At 52.2% G+C, this 17531-nt stretch overlaps 1 protein-coding gene across 1 annotated transcript; it reads left to right on the top strand.

The window, feature by feature from the left end:
* The first annotated feature begins 567 nt into the window (after positions 1–567).
* Positions 568–6490, top strand: PHB1 (prohibitin 1). Its single transcript, XM_074926939.1, has 7 exons — positions 568–611; positions 1097–1233; positions 1589–1750; positions 2178–2320; positions 2961–3077; positions 4224–4319; positions 5312–6490. Exons 2-7 carry the CDS (start codon positions 1146–1148, stop codon positions 5522–5524), a joined length of 819 nt encoding a protein of 272 aa, XP_074783040.1. The 5' UTR covers positions 568–611; positions 1097–1145; the 3' UTR covers positions 5525–6490.
* The last annotated feature ends 11041 nt before the right edge of the window (positions 6491–17531 follow it).

The following is a 17531-nucleotide window of genomic DNA, read 5'->3' as shown; positions in this document are numbered from 1 at the left end:
TGGGGGCTGTCTGGTTTCTCACGCCAAAGGAGACAAAGCGCATCGCGGGTGTCTGCCTGCTCCGGGCGCAGTGTCACAGGAGGGAGGGGAATGTGGCCGGACGTCTGGGGTCCCTCCTTGGCATCGCCACCGCCATCGCCACCGCTGAGCCAAAATCCAAAATTTACCCGCCGCTGTCCCCACGCCACCCCCCCGCTGCAGGAACCGCTGCAGCAATGTGGGACAGGCCGGGTCCAGGCCTGTTTTCTGCCGTGACAAGCGAGGGGCGGGCACAGCCTGACTCACCCCCCCGGGGTGTCCAGGCAGCACCTCGGGCCTCTACACCGGCCCCGGGCACCCCGGTACAACCCCCACGTGTCTTCCCGCCGCCAGGACTACAGCTCCCAAGATGCCCTGCGGGCAGCGGGAAGCCGCAGCCAATGAGAAGCGGCCTTGCTCAGGGAGCGGGCCGCCGCGGGGCTTGCTGGGAGTTGTAAGCGCGCGGCGACTGGAAAGGGGCGTTAGAACTACATATCCCAGAATGCCGCGGGGAGGCGCGGGCCAATGAGGAGCGGGCGTCTTGGCTCGGCGCGCAGGCGCGTTGGGGCGGGCGGCCGCGGATTCATGTGGAGGTCAGGGGCGCGGCGGGAGGGGCGCGGTACGGGCCGGGGCCTTGGCTGGCGGGTCGCCTGTCCCGGGGGGCGAGCGGCCTGGGGGGGGGGCGGGAGGCCTGGCGAGGGGCTGCGGGAGGCGGCCGGGCCGGGCCGGGCGCGGGAGGGCCTGCGGCGGGCAGCCGCGGTACAACGGAGGGGCGGGGGTGAGCCGTGAGCCGGGGGCCGGTCGGCCTGGGCCTGCGGGGGGTGCTGCGGTGGGGGTGCCCGCACAGGTGGGTGCTGCGGGGAGCTGAGCCCAGGGGGGAGGAGGAGGAGGAGGAGGAGGAGGAGGAGGAGGAGGAGGCGGCGGCCCCCGCGGGGCTGAGGTGGCTGTTGAGGGGGAGGAGGAGTTGCTGGGGGCCGCGCCGCCGCTACGGACCGGGATTTTGGGAGGGGGGTTAAACCTCAGTGCGCGTAGGAGCCCCCCCTCCTGCCCTCTTGCCTAATGCGTTTTACCTTGTTAGGGTTTTGGCAGGAGGGACTTTCTAAAGGCTCTGGAGCTGGACGTGTGAAATGGCTGCGAAGGTGTTTGAAGGCCTTGGGAAGCTGGGCCTGGGGCTGGCTGTTGCAGGTGGAGTTGTTAATTCTGCTCTTTACAATGGTGAGTGGGAGAAGCTGAGCGCTTCCAGTTCACTTTCTACCTTTTTTTTTTTTTTTTTGGCAGCATTTTGCCTGCTCCCTGCTTTTATTGCTAATGGCATCGGGAAGATGGACGTGAAGCCTGGCTGGGCTGTTTTAAACCTTTTGGATTGCAAGGACCTTTCTTTAGCTGCAGCCTGAGGGGCCGGGACTTTGCCTCGTTGCTTCAATCGGTCTAATTAATTTCACCAGTCTCCTGCAGCAGAAGCTCTTAACTGAGCCTGACAGAGTGTTTCCAAGGAGAAGGTTTTGGTGGCGTGCAGGTACGGCGGGTGGCGGTAGTGAAACCACCCTTGATGTGCTGTTTTCTTTTTTAGTTGACGCAGGCCACAGAGCTGTCATCTTTGACCGATTCCGCGGGGTTCAGGACACAGTGGTAGGAGAAGGTACCCACTTCCTCATCCCCTGGGTACAGAAACCCATCATTTTCGACTGCCGCTCTCGCCCCCGTAACATTCCTGTGATCACTGGCAGCAAAGGTGAGTGCTTGAAGTCGGCAACTGTAAGAAAACCAGATATTCTGATTAATTTTTTTTTTTTTAATCTGGACATGGAGAACTCATGAGTCCCAAGTCCAGTTTGGCACAGAGTCAGGAATGGGTTTTAATTACAGAAGAGATTAAGGGACCCTTCTTTCAGTTCTGTAAATTGGAAGTTTGAACATAAAGTCTCTGTCTTTACAGTAGGGCAAGTAATTCCCTGCGTTGCAAACACACTGAAGCTTAAAATCTTATGTGTAAGGAGGATTTAGATCCCAAAATGAAAGGGGCTGGTGAAAATAACTCTGCTGGCAAAAAGAAGTCTCAATGTGTGTTATTTCTCACTTTAGTTGCCCTGGAGAGGGCAGTCTCAGGATGTCTCCTGTCCCTACGGTTTGCCACTAACCTCCTGACCCTCTTTCTACAGATCTACAGAACGTAAACATCACGTTGCGGATCCTCTTCAGACCAGTGACCGCCCAGTTACCGCGCATTTTCACCAGTATTGGAGAGGACTACGATGAGCGTGTCCTGCCTTCAATCACAACTGAAATCCTCAAGTCTGTTGTGGTAAGGACAGTGTGAGAGTTGCTGGGCTCTGCCAGTTGTGGTTTTTTTTTTTTTCCCCTCTCCTTTTTTTAGCAGTGAGGGACCCACTGGAGTGTGGATTATGTCGTGCTCCTGAACAAGGTTTCTCTTTCCATCCTCAGGCTCTCACAGGCCATCCAGAAAAGCTAATTGTAGCTATGCTAATTGTTTGCTTCTCCATCATTCTGATTGCCTGGCCTGACTTAATTCACTTTGGATGAGCTCTGGATGGAAAGAGATTTCTTTATTACCTGCTCTCAGTTGGTAGCTCTGCTCTTCAGGCTGGGAGTCTCAGGCAGGAGACTGGGATTTTCACTTCTCATGTAATCTTAGATTTCATCTTACTGAAGACCTCTTGTTTTAGAAGCATCCCCAGGTGACTGCTAAATAATAAGTAACCAGCTTTAGTCCAGCTTGTGCGCTTTTACCTTAAATGCTCAACTGGACAACTTCTCCTCCAGCTTACGCTTAAATTCCCTTTCTCCTTGGTGGCCTGGTGTTTGCTAGCTTTGGGAGAAGAACAGGATTAATTCTGGGGTTCATGAGTGCAAAGACAGGCAGGGTATGGAGAATATCTTGCTTCTGGGACCTTTCTTCTCACTGTTGTCCATCCTGACTTCAGGCTCGCTTTGATGCTGGAGAATTGATCACTCAGAGAGAGCTGGTCTCGCGGCAAGTGAGCGAAGACCTCACGGAGAGAGCAGCAACCTTTGGGCTCATTCTGGATGATGTGTCCTTGGTAAGAGTTCTCTCTTTTCAGTTTTTCTCTTTGGAGTGTGCCCAAATAAGAGCAGTGGAGAAAAGACTGGGTGGATGGCCAGACAAGGCCAGGAAGTTTGGGCATGTGGACAGTGCACGTCTGCCGTTGTGTGGTACGTAGCAGTTACAGCTCAAGCCAGCACCTCTGGTTTTGTCACTGGCCTGTGACCTTGAGCAAAGCCCTTGAAGGCTCCGCTGTGCTGGCCTATCAACAGACCTCACTGTCGCAAGGCTTTCTGAGTTCAGACAAAGAGAAAACGCTTCTGTGGGTGATGGATCAGGCTGCACGTTGTTTTAGAGAAGGCAGCTGTTCCACAGGCACCCTGAGACATGGGGAGAAAGTGTGAGGCACAAGGCAGTGCAAATACACATTTTCCATGGGAGCTTTTTTCCTCTGAAATATTATTCTCCTGGGTGTGCCTTCTAAGACTATTCATGGAGGGAGTTCTTCCCTCCTATCTCCCTATAAACTTTGTAAATTAAATCTGTTGTAATCTGGCTTGTCCGTGTGCCTCTCCTTCTCTCTTTTGGGACTTCCCTCGAAAGCCTTCTTAGAGGAAAGGGAAATGAGCTCTTTCATTAGGCTTTGAACATATAGGAAGTCTTTGCAGGAAGGTGACTTCATTCCAGAAAAATGTGAAGTTTTGACTTTGTTTCTGGTGCTTTTACACTGAGGACTCTACTGAAGGAGATTCACCTTTCCCCTGTCCCATCTCAGGAGCCTGCAGCTGTCAGACAGCCCGGGCTGAGCACTCTGGTGCGTGACAGAGCGTGGAGGGTGCAGGATGGATTGTGAGACAGTGGGGGGAGTGCTGAGCAAGCGGGCTCCCTCTGCTGGGTGCTGGGGCAGGCGCTGGTGGTGGAGGAGCATGCTGTGTCTCCGAAGGTACTGGTGTTAACTGGTCTGCTGGACTGGAGCTGTGCTTGTGTCTCCCTTGAGACTTCAGAACTGGGTGGGGAGGCCTGCTTCTCCCAGTTTCTGTTCTTTTAGGGATATTGGCTTTCCATCTTGGTTCCAGCGTCACCAATACAGGCAGGCTGTCTCCCCGCCAGGAGCTGTGTGGGTTGCAGCAGCGCTGCTGTAAACTCTCAGTGTTGTGGACTTTGCTTGATTTCTGCCCCGCAGACCCATCTGACCTTTGGCAAGGAGTTCACGGAGGCGGTGGAAATGAAGCAAGTGGCCCAGCAAGAAGCAGAGCGAGCCAGATTCATTGTGGAAAAGGTACCTTGTCCTTCTGAGAAATTTGGAAACGGTTCCTGTTATCTCCTACCCACTCTAGCCTGCAGTGAACATCTCACTCCCATGTCCAGAAGACCAGGCAGGTAGAATGACGAAATCATGTGGGGTCACAGTGCTGATACAGTTCTCAGCTCTGACACGTGATTGTTGGATAGATAAAGCCTAAGGTTGGTTTTGTTGGGTTTTGGGGTCTTTTTTTGGTTTTTTTTTTGTTTTACTACCATGTCACAGTCTTACTGGAGTGCTGAACAGGACTGTCTGCATAGAGGAGGAGGGAGGAGACAGCGCTCAGGAGGAAGTGTCAGTTAGAAATGGGGTTCAGGGTTGAGATTTGCAGCCCGAGTGATCCTGCTGTTTGTGAATTTTGAGAGGGTGGCTGAAGCTTTCCGTAGTGGTTGATACCATAGGTGTAGGGGCCCATATCCTAGGAGTGTTACTGTGTGCAAGACCACATCATCTCGGATAACTCAGGATCTCGGTGAGTATCCACAAAACCAATTTGGTGTCAGAGTACCCCAGTAGAGCTGAGAACACCCGCCTGTTGAGATTGCAAGAACCTACAACTACACCCAAAGCTAATCCAGTGGATGCAGTAAGACGTATGTAATCAGCCGGGATGATTAAATAGTAGAAGTGTTTATCTGACCTGGTTTTAACTCCACTGAAGTTCTCAAATCTTTCATGGACAGTTTTCCATTAGGAGTGCCCTTAGGTGGGTTAATGTTTCATGAGGTTAAGACTGATAAGGCAACTGCAAGATGATTTTTCAACCTTTTTTTTACAGCAGGCAGAAAAAACAGTCTAACAGAACACAGCTTTAAAACAAAATCGCCTTCTTTCTCAGCTCTCCCGCTGGGAGAAAGACCAGTAGGGTGGTGAAGTTGGGAATTTAAATTTCAACATGCCAACAGCGTCTTCTCTTATGCTCTTGTTTCCTGTGTCGTTTATTCCACTTCTCATGGGTTTACTTTCAGGCTGAGCAGCAGAAGAAAGCAGCTGTCATCTCTGCTGAGGGAGACTCGAAAGCAGCCGAGCTGATTGCCAACTCGCTGGCCACTGCAGGCGATGGCTTGATTGAGCTGCGCAAGCTGGAGGCAGCTGAAGACATCGCGTACCAGCTCTCACGGTCCCGCAACATCACTTATCTGCCCTCTGGACAGTCTGTGCTCCTCCAGCTGCCACAGTGAACCTGGCTCTGCAGCCAGAGCTAGCCTGGTCATCTCTACCTACTAGATCAGCCCTTTCCAAAAGAATCCTTGCAATTTCCTCATTGGTAAAAGCAGAGGAAATTTAAAATTCAACCCATTTTGAATTCTTAATCAAATAAAACTGAACACTCTTGACAACAAACCTGCATTCCTCCCATGTACGGTCAGAGCAGTGGCTCCACTGACCATTAAGCTAGGTTTGAGAATTGCCCCTTTCCAGGCAATTTGAGCAACAGGAGCAGAGTTTTCATCTGTTCACTCCTGGGACGAACAAGTAGCCCAGGTGGCTCCCTGAGCACAGGAGTGCTGTATCAGTTGGGTTTCACAGCAATGCTTCAGTGCCTTTAGGCTGGCTGAGCCACGGTCGTTACAGACTTGCAGGTCCTGGACTAGAACAGGAACAGGGACGCTCAGGGCTCGCTCTTCTGTCAAGCCAATCTTTTTTTCAGGTGCCTGCTGAGAGTAAGGGGACAGGGGACGTCTCAGCCGTTAGGGCAGTGGCTCTGCTGTGCCCGTGTGAACGTAGTGCTGCTCGCTGGATGCACAAGTCGAGGGGATTGCAGCTGGACATGAGAATAGCAGAGATACACTTTGTGCAGTAGATGGGTTTCGGGCACAGAGAAGATAATTCCTCTGCAGAAAATACTTCTCACTTGTGTGCTGGCAATGGGACATCTCCCCCCACTGCTGCACACCAGTCTCTTTGCCACCGTTTGCCCTGTTTGCAGGACCACAGTCAGTAAAAGTGGCAGTTGGCCTATTGAAACAGCACCTGGGACAAAAGAGGGGACAGCTCGGTGCTCTGTGGCTCAGGCAGTCGGAGGTGGGCAGAATTCTCTGTTACATCAATGCTCTTTTTATTTAGGGAACCTGAATTGTGAGGAGGATGTGATGGGTTTGAGATTGTATAACCAGCCTTCAATAAATGTCACGGTCCCACGTGTAGTAGTGTGGGGTGGTGTTTTTTTTTTGTGATACCTCAGAAGAATGAAGGTTGGGTCGGTGGAGCAAGACACCTCATGCTTCTGCTGCATTATCTGGCTAAAAGTCACTTAGCACAGGCAGATAGGTCTTGCTCCCGACGAAAGCTTGAAATACGATTCTTGGGCTGAATTCCTGCAACAAGGTAAGGCTGAGAGTATCTTGAGGTTATTGCAAAGGCTTTTAACTTCTTCCCATGCACAGGTCAGGCTGTTTACTGCATGTACATACATTTTCCAGGGCACTCTTTTGATGCAACACCATACTGTTGGAAAGAAAACGGGGGTGTATTGTACCAGATACAGCCTACGGGGAGCTTCAAACCTGTCAGCAGCTGTCAGAGGCACGGTGCTAGCCTGGCACACTCCCCCCATCCCGCAGAGAGAGTGCTCATATGGTGTCAGTTCTCCCTGAGCAGCACAGTGTTAGGTGGGTGTCATTGCTACGCTGAGGACGTTGAGCTCTCAGAAAGCTGCTGTGAATGGTGGGCTCGTTTCGTCACGGTGCAGCCACTTTGAGTTGTTGCCCTCGCCTCTGGCGAAATGGAAAGCCTTGCCTGCTTTTTCTGTTGGGCAGGGTACGATCTTGCAGTGATGAGGTGCCTGAGCTTGCAAAATATTTTAAGCAGCTGAGCAGTCAGGTCCATAACTCCCAAATAACTTCCAGATCTCTTCCCCCTCCAGTGTTCTTGTTCTTTATTCTTCTGGTTTACCGCTTCAGACACTTCTAAGGAAGCTTCCACTTTTCTCCCGAGGCTCCTTTTAAAGCCCCCTTAGTGTTTCCTGAGTTTCTCTCCATTAGTTTCATGCACCAGGTGTTGGGCTCAAAACAGTGTGTCTGAAATCCCTTCTCAGCTTCTGTAGCTCTGCATTACCTCTCCCTCCAGTTCTGCATTTTCAGTGGAGTGTGGAGTGTTTCCTGCTGCTTTTGCTGTTAGCCTCTCTGGAGGAGGTGTCTGAGTCTCTAACGGTGGCCCCTGGGTCTGATTAATCTCTGTTTCCTTTGCTTTTGGGTGTAATTCTTTTTACAAATGTTCCCTGGCTGTTAACTGCTCTTCTACCCTCGCTTTGCCTCACTTAATGCCTAAAGCTGCCATGAACTCATCAGACTTCAAAGCTGCTCTTGAACCTGTAGCTGTCTCGGTGTGTGCGAGCTGAACCCCTTGTTTATATCGTGTTTATAGCTTCTCTTCAGCCTTGTAGACTGTCAAGCTGTCTGGCTCCAGATGGGATCGGTGACCCTAAAATCGGGATGTAGTTTTGTGTGGGCTGTGCAGGGATACTGGGTGAGGAAACAGCCTTCTGCTCACTGGATGGATGCTGCTCCGAGCTGCGCAGCAGTGAGCCAGCACTGCCTGTCATTCTCTGCCAAACTTCTCAGGTGCTGGTGGACTCCTTGATGTACAAAAAAAACCCAAAACCAAAACCAACAAAAAATGGAGATTGTGCAGAAAAGGACTGGCCTGCCTGGCATTCCAGGCCAAGGCTGGACTGAAGAGCTGAAGGCTGAACTCAGCTTCCCGGGATGCTGGCCCTTCCCTCGCAGCGTTCGGGAGGCGTTAGCAGGGTGTGAGCGCTGCTCTCAGGGCTCTACTTGTCAGGGCAATAGAAAGAGCTTCGGGCTTGGGTAACATGAAGGCAGGCCGCCCTCGCTGCTCCAACAAACAAGGCGTCCCCACCCTCTCTGTTTGGCGTTTCTAACCTTGTTGCTTTTAATAATCCAGTAACAAAAACTTGCTGGTGAAAGCAGAGCACAACCCGGGGTGAAGAAACGAGAGAGGGTCAAGGCATGTGGCTTTGTACTGAGGGCAGAGAGAGGAGTTCAGCTGTGCGGGTCCTGGTCTGCTCTCCCTAAAGCACTCCATCAGCCTGGTGTCCTGCGGCTCTGCTGGCGGGGGTGGGCTGGCTCCCGGCTGCAGGGCAGAGCTATCGCAAGGTCTGCCTGGTCTTTGCAACTCTTCACACGTGCGAAGGTGCTGGAGGTGCTCCAGAAATGGCAGATTTTCCCCCTTCACCTCACCCTTAGAGACAGCAAGAAAGGGACTGTCGTGTGACCATGCCTGGAGGAGCAACCGCTGTCTCGGACCTAGAACTCCACGACCACCGTGTGCCGCATCTCCTGGGTAAGAGGCTTCAGGCCAAGGTAAGCTGGGATCGCAGGTGGGAGGCAGCTGCGTGATGCCACTTTGAAGGGAGGTAAAGAAACCTCAGGTTTGTTTCTGTGAACAGTAAAGCCAGTGGGCTCATGGTCTGGCACAGGTCTGACTGAAGAATCTCCTGCACTGGGCAGTTACACCAGTTCTCTTGTCATTTGGGCTTTCTGCTGCTTATTACAGACTGCAGCCATGCTAAAACTTATGCTTTGGGGAGGGGAATGCTTTCTCTGGTCAGTTTTTCTTAGTTTTTGTCACCTATTTGCACAGGACACTTTTATCTGACAGCTTTTCATCCTCCATCAAATTAGTTTGAAATTAGTTTTCTCCAGATGAAAGACAGCATGACAGCATAAAACCAGTGCTTCCCCAGCAAGGCTGGATGTGTTACTGGGCTGGAGAAAGCACCCACTTCCTTAAGAAACCCAACTAAAACGACACAAAAATTTATTTGGAGAAAAGCTCTGCCCCAGACCTCTGCCTGGGTGTTCTCTAGTCAGAATTAAATGTCCTTCTGCCAGGCTCTCCCTCCCCAGAGCTGACTCACACCAGGTAATCCTGGATGTTTCCATTTTCCAACAAATGGTTATTCTAGCACCAAAGTCCTGGGGCCGGGAGTGTTTTGCAGGTGAGCGATGGAGGCTGTAGCTTTGCTGTGAAGCATGACAGACCGCGTTTAGCCAGAAAGGAGGTTTGTGAAGGAAGGGGTCACCTTTTCCAGAAGGCGAGATGAATGAGAACTGCAGAGCAGCGGAGGCTGGCAGCTGGGCCGCTCTCCCACCAGATGGCAGCAGCAATTCTGCATGGGAAGGGACCTAAGGGTGTCCCTCCGTCTCCCATGGGGACAGGCTTTGGAGAGGTCACCCTGCCTTGGGCAGAGGACACAAAGAGTGGACGTGGACAAGGGCAAACACAATAGCCCAGTCTCCGGGCGAGGAAGAAAAAGCACAAACTGGCACAAGAGCTCGGGCAGGCAGGTACGGGGGTTTAGTCCTAGTGCTGGGCTGTCCTGGGAAAGCTCTGATGCTGGTTTCACTCTGCTGAGCATCTCCAGCTCCAGGTTTTAACTCCTCTGGCCTAAGGCAGCGCACTGAAAGGTGCCAGTGCCTGTCTCCCTTTCGAACCCTGGTCCCAGGCTGCCTTGGCTTTGTGGCCTGTCCCTGCGCAGCCCCTTGAGCTCCTTTCCCACCCACCAAAGGCTCTCCCCAGTTTATTACTAATGCAGGGCGGACAGGAACAACAGAAATGTCTAGGCATGACTTCAGAGGTTCAAGCTGCTTTAGTTTGAGATTAGAAAACATCATTGAGTCCTTGGGTCCCGACTGTCAGTGATGAATTCATACTGGAGGGCCCAGCGTTGGTAAAAGCTTGGCAGTTTTTTCATCTGAAGCCCTGTAGGTTTGTGGCTCCAGAGTGATTTGAGTAATGACAGCACAGACTCCTAATTTGTATTTCTCTGAATACAGCCCCAAAACTAAGCTACAGGGACCACGTTTTGGGTAAAGTCTGCTGGTAATAGACAATATAAGACCTGCTGGGGCACCTAAAGGGTCCTGTATGATGAGGAGATCTGCTGCCAGATCTCCTGCTGAGACCAAAGAGCAGCAGTTGGTTGCTACCTTTACACGTCAGAGCCTGACAAGCCCAGGTGAAACCTCCCTGCCCACCGCTCTGCCTTGGCTGCAAACCTTCAGAGAGGTTTGCGTTTGGTTTGTTGGTTGTTTTTGTTTGGGTTTTTTTTTTTTTCCTGGGAGACTTTGCCTTCTCTTTCCTTTCATGCTAGTGGAAGAGCTCAGCTCTGCACCACCAGCAGCAGCTGGGCCAGCCCTCTAGCAACATTCAGACCAGCCAAACAAGCTCTTGTTCATGATAAACAAACAGGAAACTGCCTGATTTCCTCTGTGTGTTCACCCTCTCTTGGGCGCGTGCTCTCTCCCTATTTAATAGATAACCAGCCTACCTGACTTGTGAAGAGACCGAAAGCAGCCGCATGGATGGGTGCTCGGTGCAGTTTTAATTTGCAGCATGGCTGTTGCACTGAAATGGGCATCTGCTCCCTGACAGTCGCTGATGTACCAGAGCTGAAGCCTCTCCAGGTAAGGAAGCTCCCCGAGTTTGTGATAATTTGTACCCTGCAGCAAGCTGGCAGCGTGTCTGAAGTGGTTAGAGCAAGGGATAGGGAGGAGTTTCCTTATTGCTTCCTTTGTGCTGTTTATATCCAAGTGGATCTAGCAGAAAATGCCTCTGTCCTGAAACACAGAGGATGTGGTGGGGTGTGCGGGGGGAGAAAGTGCTTGTGGAGTGGGTAAGAAATAATGTCCTAAGCCAGGCTGGAGCTCAGCTCAGCTGGGAGATAGGGAGCAATTCTTGGGGCCAACTTTGGTTTCATTATTCTTTGCCTGACACTAGGCAGCGCTGGGGGCTGAGACGTTCCTCACATGCCTGTTTTCCATCAGCAGAACTGAGCTGACTTCAGTCCAGCAAGTCCTGACTTACGCTAGTGTAACTCTGAGAGGCAGGTCAGGTTTATTTAGGGATGACTCGATGCTTTGCGCTGTGGTTTTCTACTTGGTAAGTCAGGAGAGGACTGTCACAGGTTGAGAGGCATCAGGGTGAGTGATCGGGGACATAAAGTAGATGCTTCACTTTCTCTGAAAGTTTGTTCTGCATCTGATGTCTTTAGAAAAATAAGATGGATGCTTCTGTTAACCACGTGCTCACCTACAGCCATGCTCGTGCCCACCCATAGAAAACAAGAAAAACCTAAATCTGTGGGGAAAGGACCTGGTGGAGCAGGCACCCAGTTCTTGCTGAACACATCCCCAGAAAGGAGAGGAACGAGAGAGGCTGGGAAACTCCTGTGGGAGGCTGAGCTTAACTGCTGCTGTAAAAACAGCATCTGGGGTTCCCCACACTGGATCTGTGCATGATGCTGATCTGGAGAGAGTCAGAAACCTGCAGTGAGTTATCCTTGATCTCCAACAAGCCAAAGGTGTGCATGAGCATGGGAAACTGTGTCCCAAACTGAGCTGCAAGACAGCAGCACCAAAGATGGGAGATGATAGAAGGTGCCAGTTGCAAGATGTGTTCGTGTCCCCCATGCTGGTAGGGGCAGCAAGGCAGGAAAGGCAGGAGGAGGCTAGGAAAGAGCGTGTGCAGGATGCCTCTGAAGCGGTATGTTAAAAATATTCAACAGAGGCAAGAACAGGAAGGAAGCAGGGGTTAAGCCTGAACAAGGTGAGTCTATCCTATAGACATTCATTCAAATGTGACTTTCCCGTGTATAAGTCTTGCAGTGTCCCTTCTGCGAAGCTGGTAAATACAGCTCTGTTTCCTCTGTCACAGCACCTTCCTCCCAAGCACGGTTTTTCAAACCTGGAGGGAAGCTTCTACACAAAAAGTTAGGCTGGAAGATTGGGTGTGAATGGAAAGGGCTCTAGTTGAACCAGTTTGTTTCTCACCAGCCAAGGTACATGGACCCTACTTGCACTGCTTTGGTAGGGGTGGATGCTGATCTGAGCAGGAACAGAAATGTCCCAAACAGCCTGCTATGTGACATTTTCATTTAAATATTACCCCAGCACAAACTTTAGAACTTCCCTGCTGGGGAGACTGCCTGAGATTACAGTACAACACCAAAGCAGATTGAACAGAAAACAAAGAGTAAAAGCCAAGTTCTGTTTCTCTCACTCCCATCCTGCTCTTGTCCAACTGCCATATCTCAAAATCTGTATTTTACTTTATTTAAAGAAAAAAACCAACAAACCCACAAACCCAAGGCTCCCCAAGAAAACTTTTAATTTTTTTTTTTTTTTGTGGCATGATTTTTATGCAGAGGCTGATAGCTACAGTCATATTACCAGCCCACCCCCAGTATCCCAAAGAAAGTTAACAACCTACACATGGACCTACCAGGCTTTTCTGTATCACACCAGGCTGTTACTGCTGCCCTGCCCCAGCTCAGTTCAAGCCCCTAATGCACAAGGCCCTGTAAAACCACAGGGAAAGCAGCTGGCCATGCTGGGTCCCAGAGGACCTGCCCTCAGCACCCAGGTGATTACAGCATTAAAATCCTTGTCAGGGAGGGCCCAGTGTGTCTTCTCAGAAGGGCAGAGTTACTGGTACCCAGCTACTGGTACCCCCAGTGGGTACCTCGGTCTGCAGTTCTGCTTCTCAGGTGTTTATTGCATGTCAGCTCTGCTGCTCCGAAGGTCTAATCTTGGGCACAAGGAGATGCTGGTGGGTGATAGCTCTGACGATACATTATTTGGAGGCAGTTAATCTTTAATTGTGGCCCTATACTGAACTAGTAAAGGAGAAGGGAGAATGGGAACAGGAATCTCCTCTGCTTGAACTTCTACTTTGATATAGTCTCAAAGCCCAGTGCCTCTGCACTCAGTGGTGGTGGTTCCCTCAGACAGTGCAGGGCTTCCTGTGACAAGAACTAGCAGGAAAAACCCTTTGTTTTCCTTTTGCTTCCTTTCCCATTGCTTGAGAGGATCCCGAATCCTGCAGGACACAGCAGGATACCTAAAAGATAAAGGATTAATCTGAGAGTCAACTGGTTGGGTTGCAGACCGGGTCAGCAAGGTGTCCATGCCTCAGTTTCTCTTCTCACCCTTGGCTTGTGTTCCTAGTGGGGCAGGGCCTGTTCTTTGCAAGGTCTGTGAGCAGCACGTAGCTCCAAGGGCCTCTCTTCCTTGGGCAAGGAGAAAGAGTCTCCACTGCAACCACATTCTCCAAGTGTCAAGTCATGCCCAGGTCCAGCTGTCCCCAAAGCAGAACCATTATGATGTGGAGGCCTCAGCAAAACTCCAAGCATGAGGAGAAGGGCTAGTGCTTTTCCACCTGGCCCTGCTTCGTGCCAGCCCTGTCACCAGCACCAACAAGCCACCCAGAGTCACCTCTCACTGTGGGAGGAGGCAGGCAGGACAGGGGGAAGGCAGCCCATCTCCCTGTTGGCTGTGGGAAGAAAGAGGGCTGCTGAGTTTCCCAAGAAATTATCACAGCAGGAGTCTGATGAAGCAGAGAGACATCACTGCCTGGGTAAAGCCAAGAACTCTCATAAACTGAGCCCCATCCCTCAGCAGCACAGCTCACGTGGGACTGCAGGCCCTGGACTGGGCAGCCATCTCTCCTGTCAGAGGATTCCAGCCTTGGTTTGCTACCTGAAAAGCCATATAAAATAACCAGAGCAGATGGCTCGGGGATTGCCCAAGAACACCCAGCTTTGCAAACCCAAGGAGCCTGCCCACGCCACAGGAAAATTAACGGCTGATAAAAGCGGGAGTTCACTTCTGTTTGATTTTTCTCCTTCCCACACTGTTCTGCAGCTGGTACTAGTGGTTATCCCCACCACAGAGCTCGCTGCATCTCAACAATACTCTTACTTGTTAAGTTTGCTTTCTCAGCAAGTCCTGAACATCTACTCCTCTAGAAAAAACACAGGTGGGTATCACTGTGTTCTGCTGTATCTGCAGCCCCTGGCCCAGCAAATTCTCATACTGTTATTGTACCCTGAAGGGTTCTAAGCTGCTTAGGAGAAAAAAATACCCTGTTTCCAAGGAGAGACAATGTCACTTACTACTGTATTGCTGCTACTTCTGGAGTGAGTTGCAAACATTGCAGCAGTTTAGGGAGGAAATGAAGATCTGTATCACCTGTCCCTCGCACTGCCTGCAGTGAAGAGCACATGTGGAGGCATTTCCCACACTGGTTATACTCGAGAGAAGGAAGATGGCAGAGAGAGGGGGCAAGGGAGCCACAGCATCTCACTGAGCAGGGAAGAAGATGCAGAAAGTTGCCCCTAGAAGTTATACAGCAGCGTGAAGGGAAAGCAGAGATGACAGCAAGGAAATGGGAGGGCCGATAAGGATCTGTGGCTGTGAGGCAGGTGTGTGCTAGGGAGCAGATCATGTGCCAGCAGAGATATGGGGCTGTTGCTGCATTTTGTTTGTTTCCCTTTACCTGGCTGACATGTCTTTTCATGTCAAAAATTAGATCAAAGAGAGAGATGTAAATAGCTGAAACAGGCTTCCTTGTGGGAACAGGGCTGAGCACCACAGCCGGCCTCTCAGCTGGATCCCTCCCTGGGAGCAGCACAAGGAGCTGTCACCCTCCATTAGCTGAATACCCAGGAAAGAAAGTGTGCAACTGCTGGGTGCTCTGGGCATTCAGGAGCCAAACCAGGCAGTGAGGCTGCAAAGAGTCGCTCTCCCCTGCAGCTCTCTCTTCCCTGGGTCACCACTGATGCTGATGGGACGCAAGCAGGACTGTAAGGACAAGTGCTTTGGTTTCATCATGTCAGAAGCCCTTCAGAGTCCAAGGATATTTGCACTTGGTCCCTGATTGATTTATTTATTTATTTTTAAATCTTCCTCTGGAGAGTCATGGTGTCCACTAAGAAAAAGGGACTTAACACTTCCTTTTAATCTCTGCGTAGCTCTTATTTGGTGGGAGTGAAATCACCCTCACTGACATCATCTGAAGCTGAGGCTGCAGAGCACCTTTGTCAAGAAAGGCCCCTGCAATCCTCCAGTTGCCCCTTTGACACGAGGGGACCTCATGCTGCAGGCTCAGGGTATGGAAGCCAGGTTAGAAAATCACAGACTGCATCAGAGAAGAGGGAACAGCGGACCAGCCCGGGAAACCAAATGCCCTCATATGCTGCACAGAGAGAGAGGTATCATCAAGGCCTTGGCCTACTCTTGTTCCATGGATGGACACCAGCGGTGGCTTGACTCCTCATCTGTACTCCTTTGGGCAAAAGCACCCGCTGTTTTCCAATGCCCCTCTGCTGAAGTCCCACATTTGGAAGTGGGGCTCTGTCACTGCTGTCCTGTTCATTCACATTCTAAGAAAAAGGTCTGCAGCATTTTTATTCCTGCCCTTTTCAAGGCAGGAAATTCTTCTGCATGGCATCCTTCACACGCACAGTTCACCAACAGCAGCGCCACATCCCCAACATCCTCTGTTTTTCTCAAGAAGCTGCATCACACAAGGGTGTTGGGCTAAGATGGCGCAGTGCCCATGCTCTCAAAGCCCGGGGTCTCCCCTGGCTACCCCTTCCCTCTCCAGCTACACATGGTCCCAGCAGAGATTAGAACTGCCCGTGGCCTACTCTGAACTGGGCCTGTTAGTAACAGCTCCCAGGGGGCTGGTCAGAGTCAAGTGCACTGTGCTCTGCTCCTTTCCCATGCCCCCACAGCAGGAGTTGCTGGTGCAGGGAAGAAAACTGGCAACATTGTTCTGAACCCAACACGGAGCTTCCCCAGCCTACCCTGCCCCTTTTATTTGATCCTGAACTTGGATTCTAAAAGCCCCAATCCCTGCTCTGCACAGGGAGCTCAAATCTGGGGTTTATGTTCAATAACCAAGAGCAGGTCGGATACACTGCCATGTAACATTACATTTCAGGGGAGTGAGGGGGTATAGATTTTTTTGCAGAACCTCCAATCAAGTGCCCTATGCTGTTAGTGCAGGGCATTTGCAGGAAACAAACCACAGGTAGAGAAGGGATTGTGGGCTAAAAAGGCTTTAAAAGAGGGGACTACAGCAAGAACACAAGTCTGAGAGCAGACTAGAGCCAAAGCTACAGGGCACAAGAGATTCCTGAAGTCCCTGGGAAGCAGCTAACATTACCAAAGGGGCTGGTGCCCTTCCCCCTTTTCCTGTTTCTGCTACTCTCACTAATTCTTTTACTGCCGCCAAACCTAAACCACAGCAGTGCTCTTCCCTCCTACACAGTGCTCAGCAGTGGTTTTCAGGGCTATGGAGTAGGCTTCACAGCTTCCTGGGAGAGGTGGTACCACCACAAAATGCTGTGCCAGCCTGGAGAGCAGCAGCCCCGACCCTCCCCACATCCTTTCATGAGCCCCATACCTGTCACCAACAGGGAGCTGTACCAGCAAAAAGTATTTTTTTTTTTTTACTTCTTGTCACATCTCCCTCATACATCGGGCCTGGGCCCTGCAGGTGGGTGTAATCAAGAAACCACAGGCCAGAGTTAAGTAGTTACTAGTATTTTAAGGGGAGATGAAAGTTTGAACAACTGGGAGCTGGGGTTTGGCATAATAACAGAAGCGACCGACTGCTCTGGCTAGTGTAAATCGGACAGGGCCTCACCGGCGAGTCCTTTTGTAAGGCCCTACCTGGCTCCTGAGGGGCAGCTCTGTCACCCTACACGACACCCAGACCCTTGACAGCGCCTCCCATCCCGAGGCCGCAGCGGGCAGCATTACCCCCGTTTATCCGTCAGGACCGAGGCCTGGCGCCGAGGCGGCTCCCCTTACGGCCATTATTCCCCCAGCCGCCGGTGGCAGGGCTGCAACCAGGGGCCTTCACCGGAGCGCCGGAGGTACCCGCGGCGCCAGGCGAGGCGTGGGCCGTGGGTTAGCCGCAGCGCGGCGGAGCGCTCGCCACAGCTTGCCCGCCTCAGCTGACTGCAATTAAGGCGGCTTCTCTAATTACCTCAGCGGAGTAACGGTCGGCCCCGCTGAGGGGGAGCCGGCGCCCTCCTCCTCCTCCTCCTCCTCCCCCCCCCGCCCCGTTTTCCCGCCGCGCACCGGGCGCCGCGCGCGCCGCCTCACCTGAGCCCCGCAGGGCGCCGGCCCCCGCGCATGCGCAGCGCCCCCCCCCCCCCCCGCGCCTCACCTGCGCTCCCGCCGCAGCCCGAGGTGAACAGCGCGGGAGGGGGCGCGAAGCGCGCGGGAACAGCCCCACGGCGCATGCGCTGCGCGCCGGCCCCGCTCCCCTCAGCCTATGGGTGTCCCCCGCCCCGCGCGCGCGCGCCCCTGCTCGCGCACACGCGCATTCCCCCCCCCCCCCCCCCTCCGCCGCGCGCGCCCCCACCGG

Source organism: Athene noctua, chromosome 25, assembly GCF_965140245.1.
Source record: "Athene noctua chromosome 25, bAthNoc1.hap1.1, whole genome shotgun sequence".
Lineage (NCBI taxonomy): Eukaryota > Metazoa > Chordata > Aves > Strigiformes > Strigidae > Athene > Athene noctua.
The sequence above is the reverse complement of the archived record's forward strand: the minus strand, read 5'-3'. Positions and strand labels throughout refer to the sequence as shown.

Coding starts and splice junctions, on each gene's coding strand:
- PHB1 (XM_074926939.1), top strand. CDS start 1,146: ATGGCTGCGAAGGTGTTTGAAGGCCTTGGGAAGCTGGGCCTGGGGCTG. Junction 1,234..1,588: donor TAATTCTGCTCTTTACAATG/GTGAGTGGGAGA, acceptor TTTCTTTTTTAG/TTGACGCAGGCCACAGAGCT. Junction 3,078..4,223: donor TTCTGGATGATGTGTCCTTG/GTAAGAGTTCTC, acceptor TCTGCCCCGCAG/ACCCATCTGACCTTTGGCAA.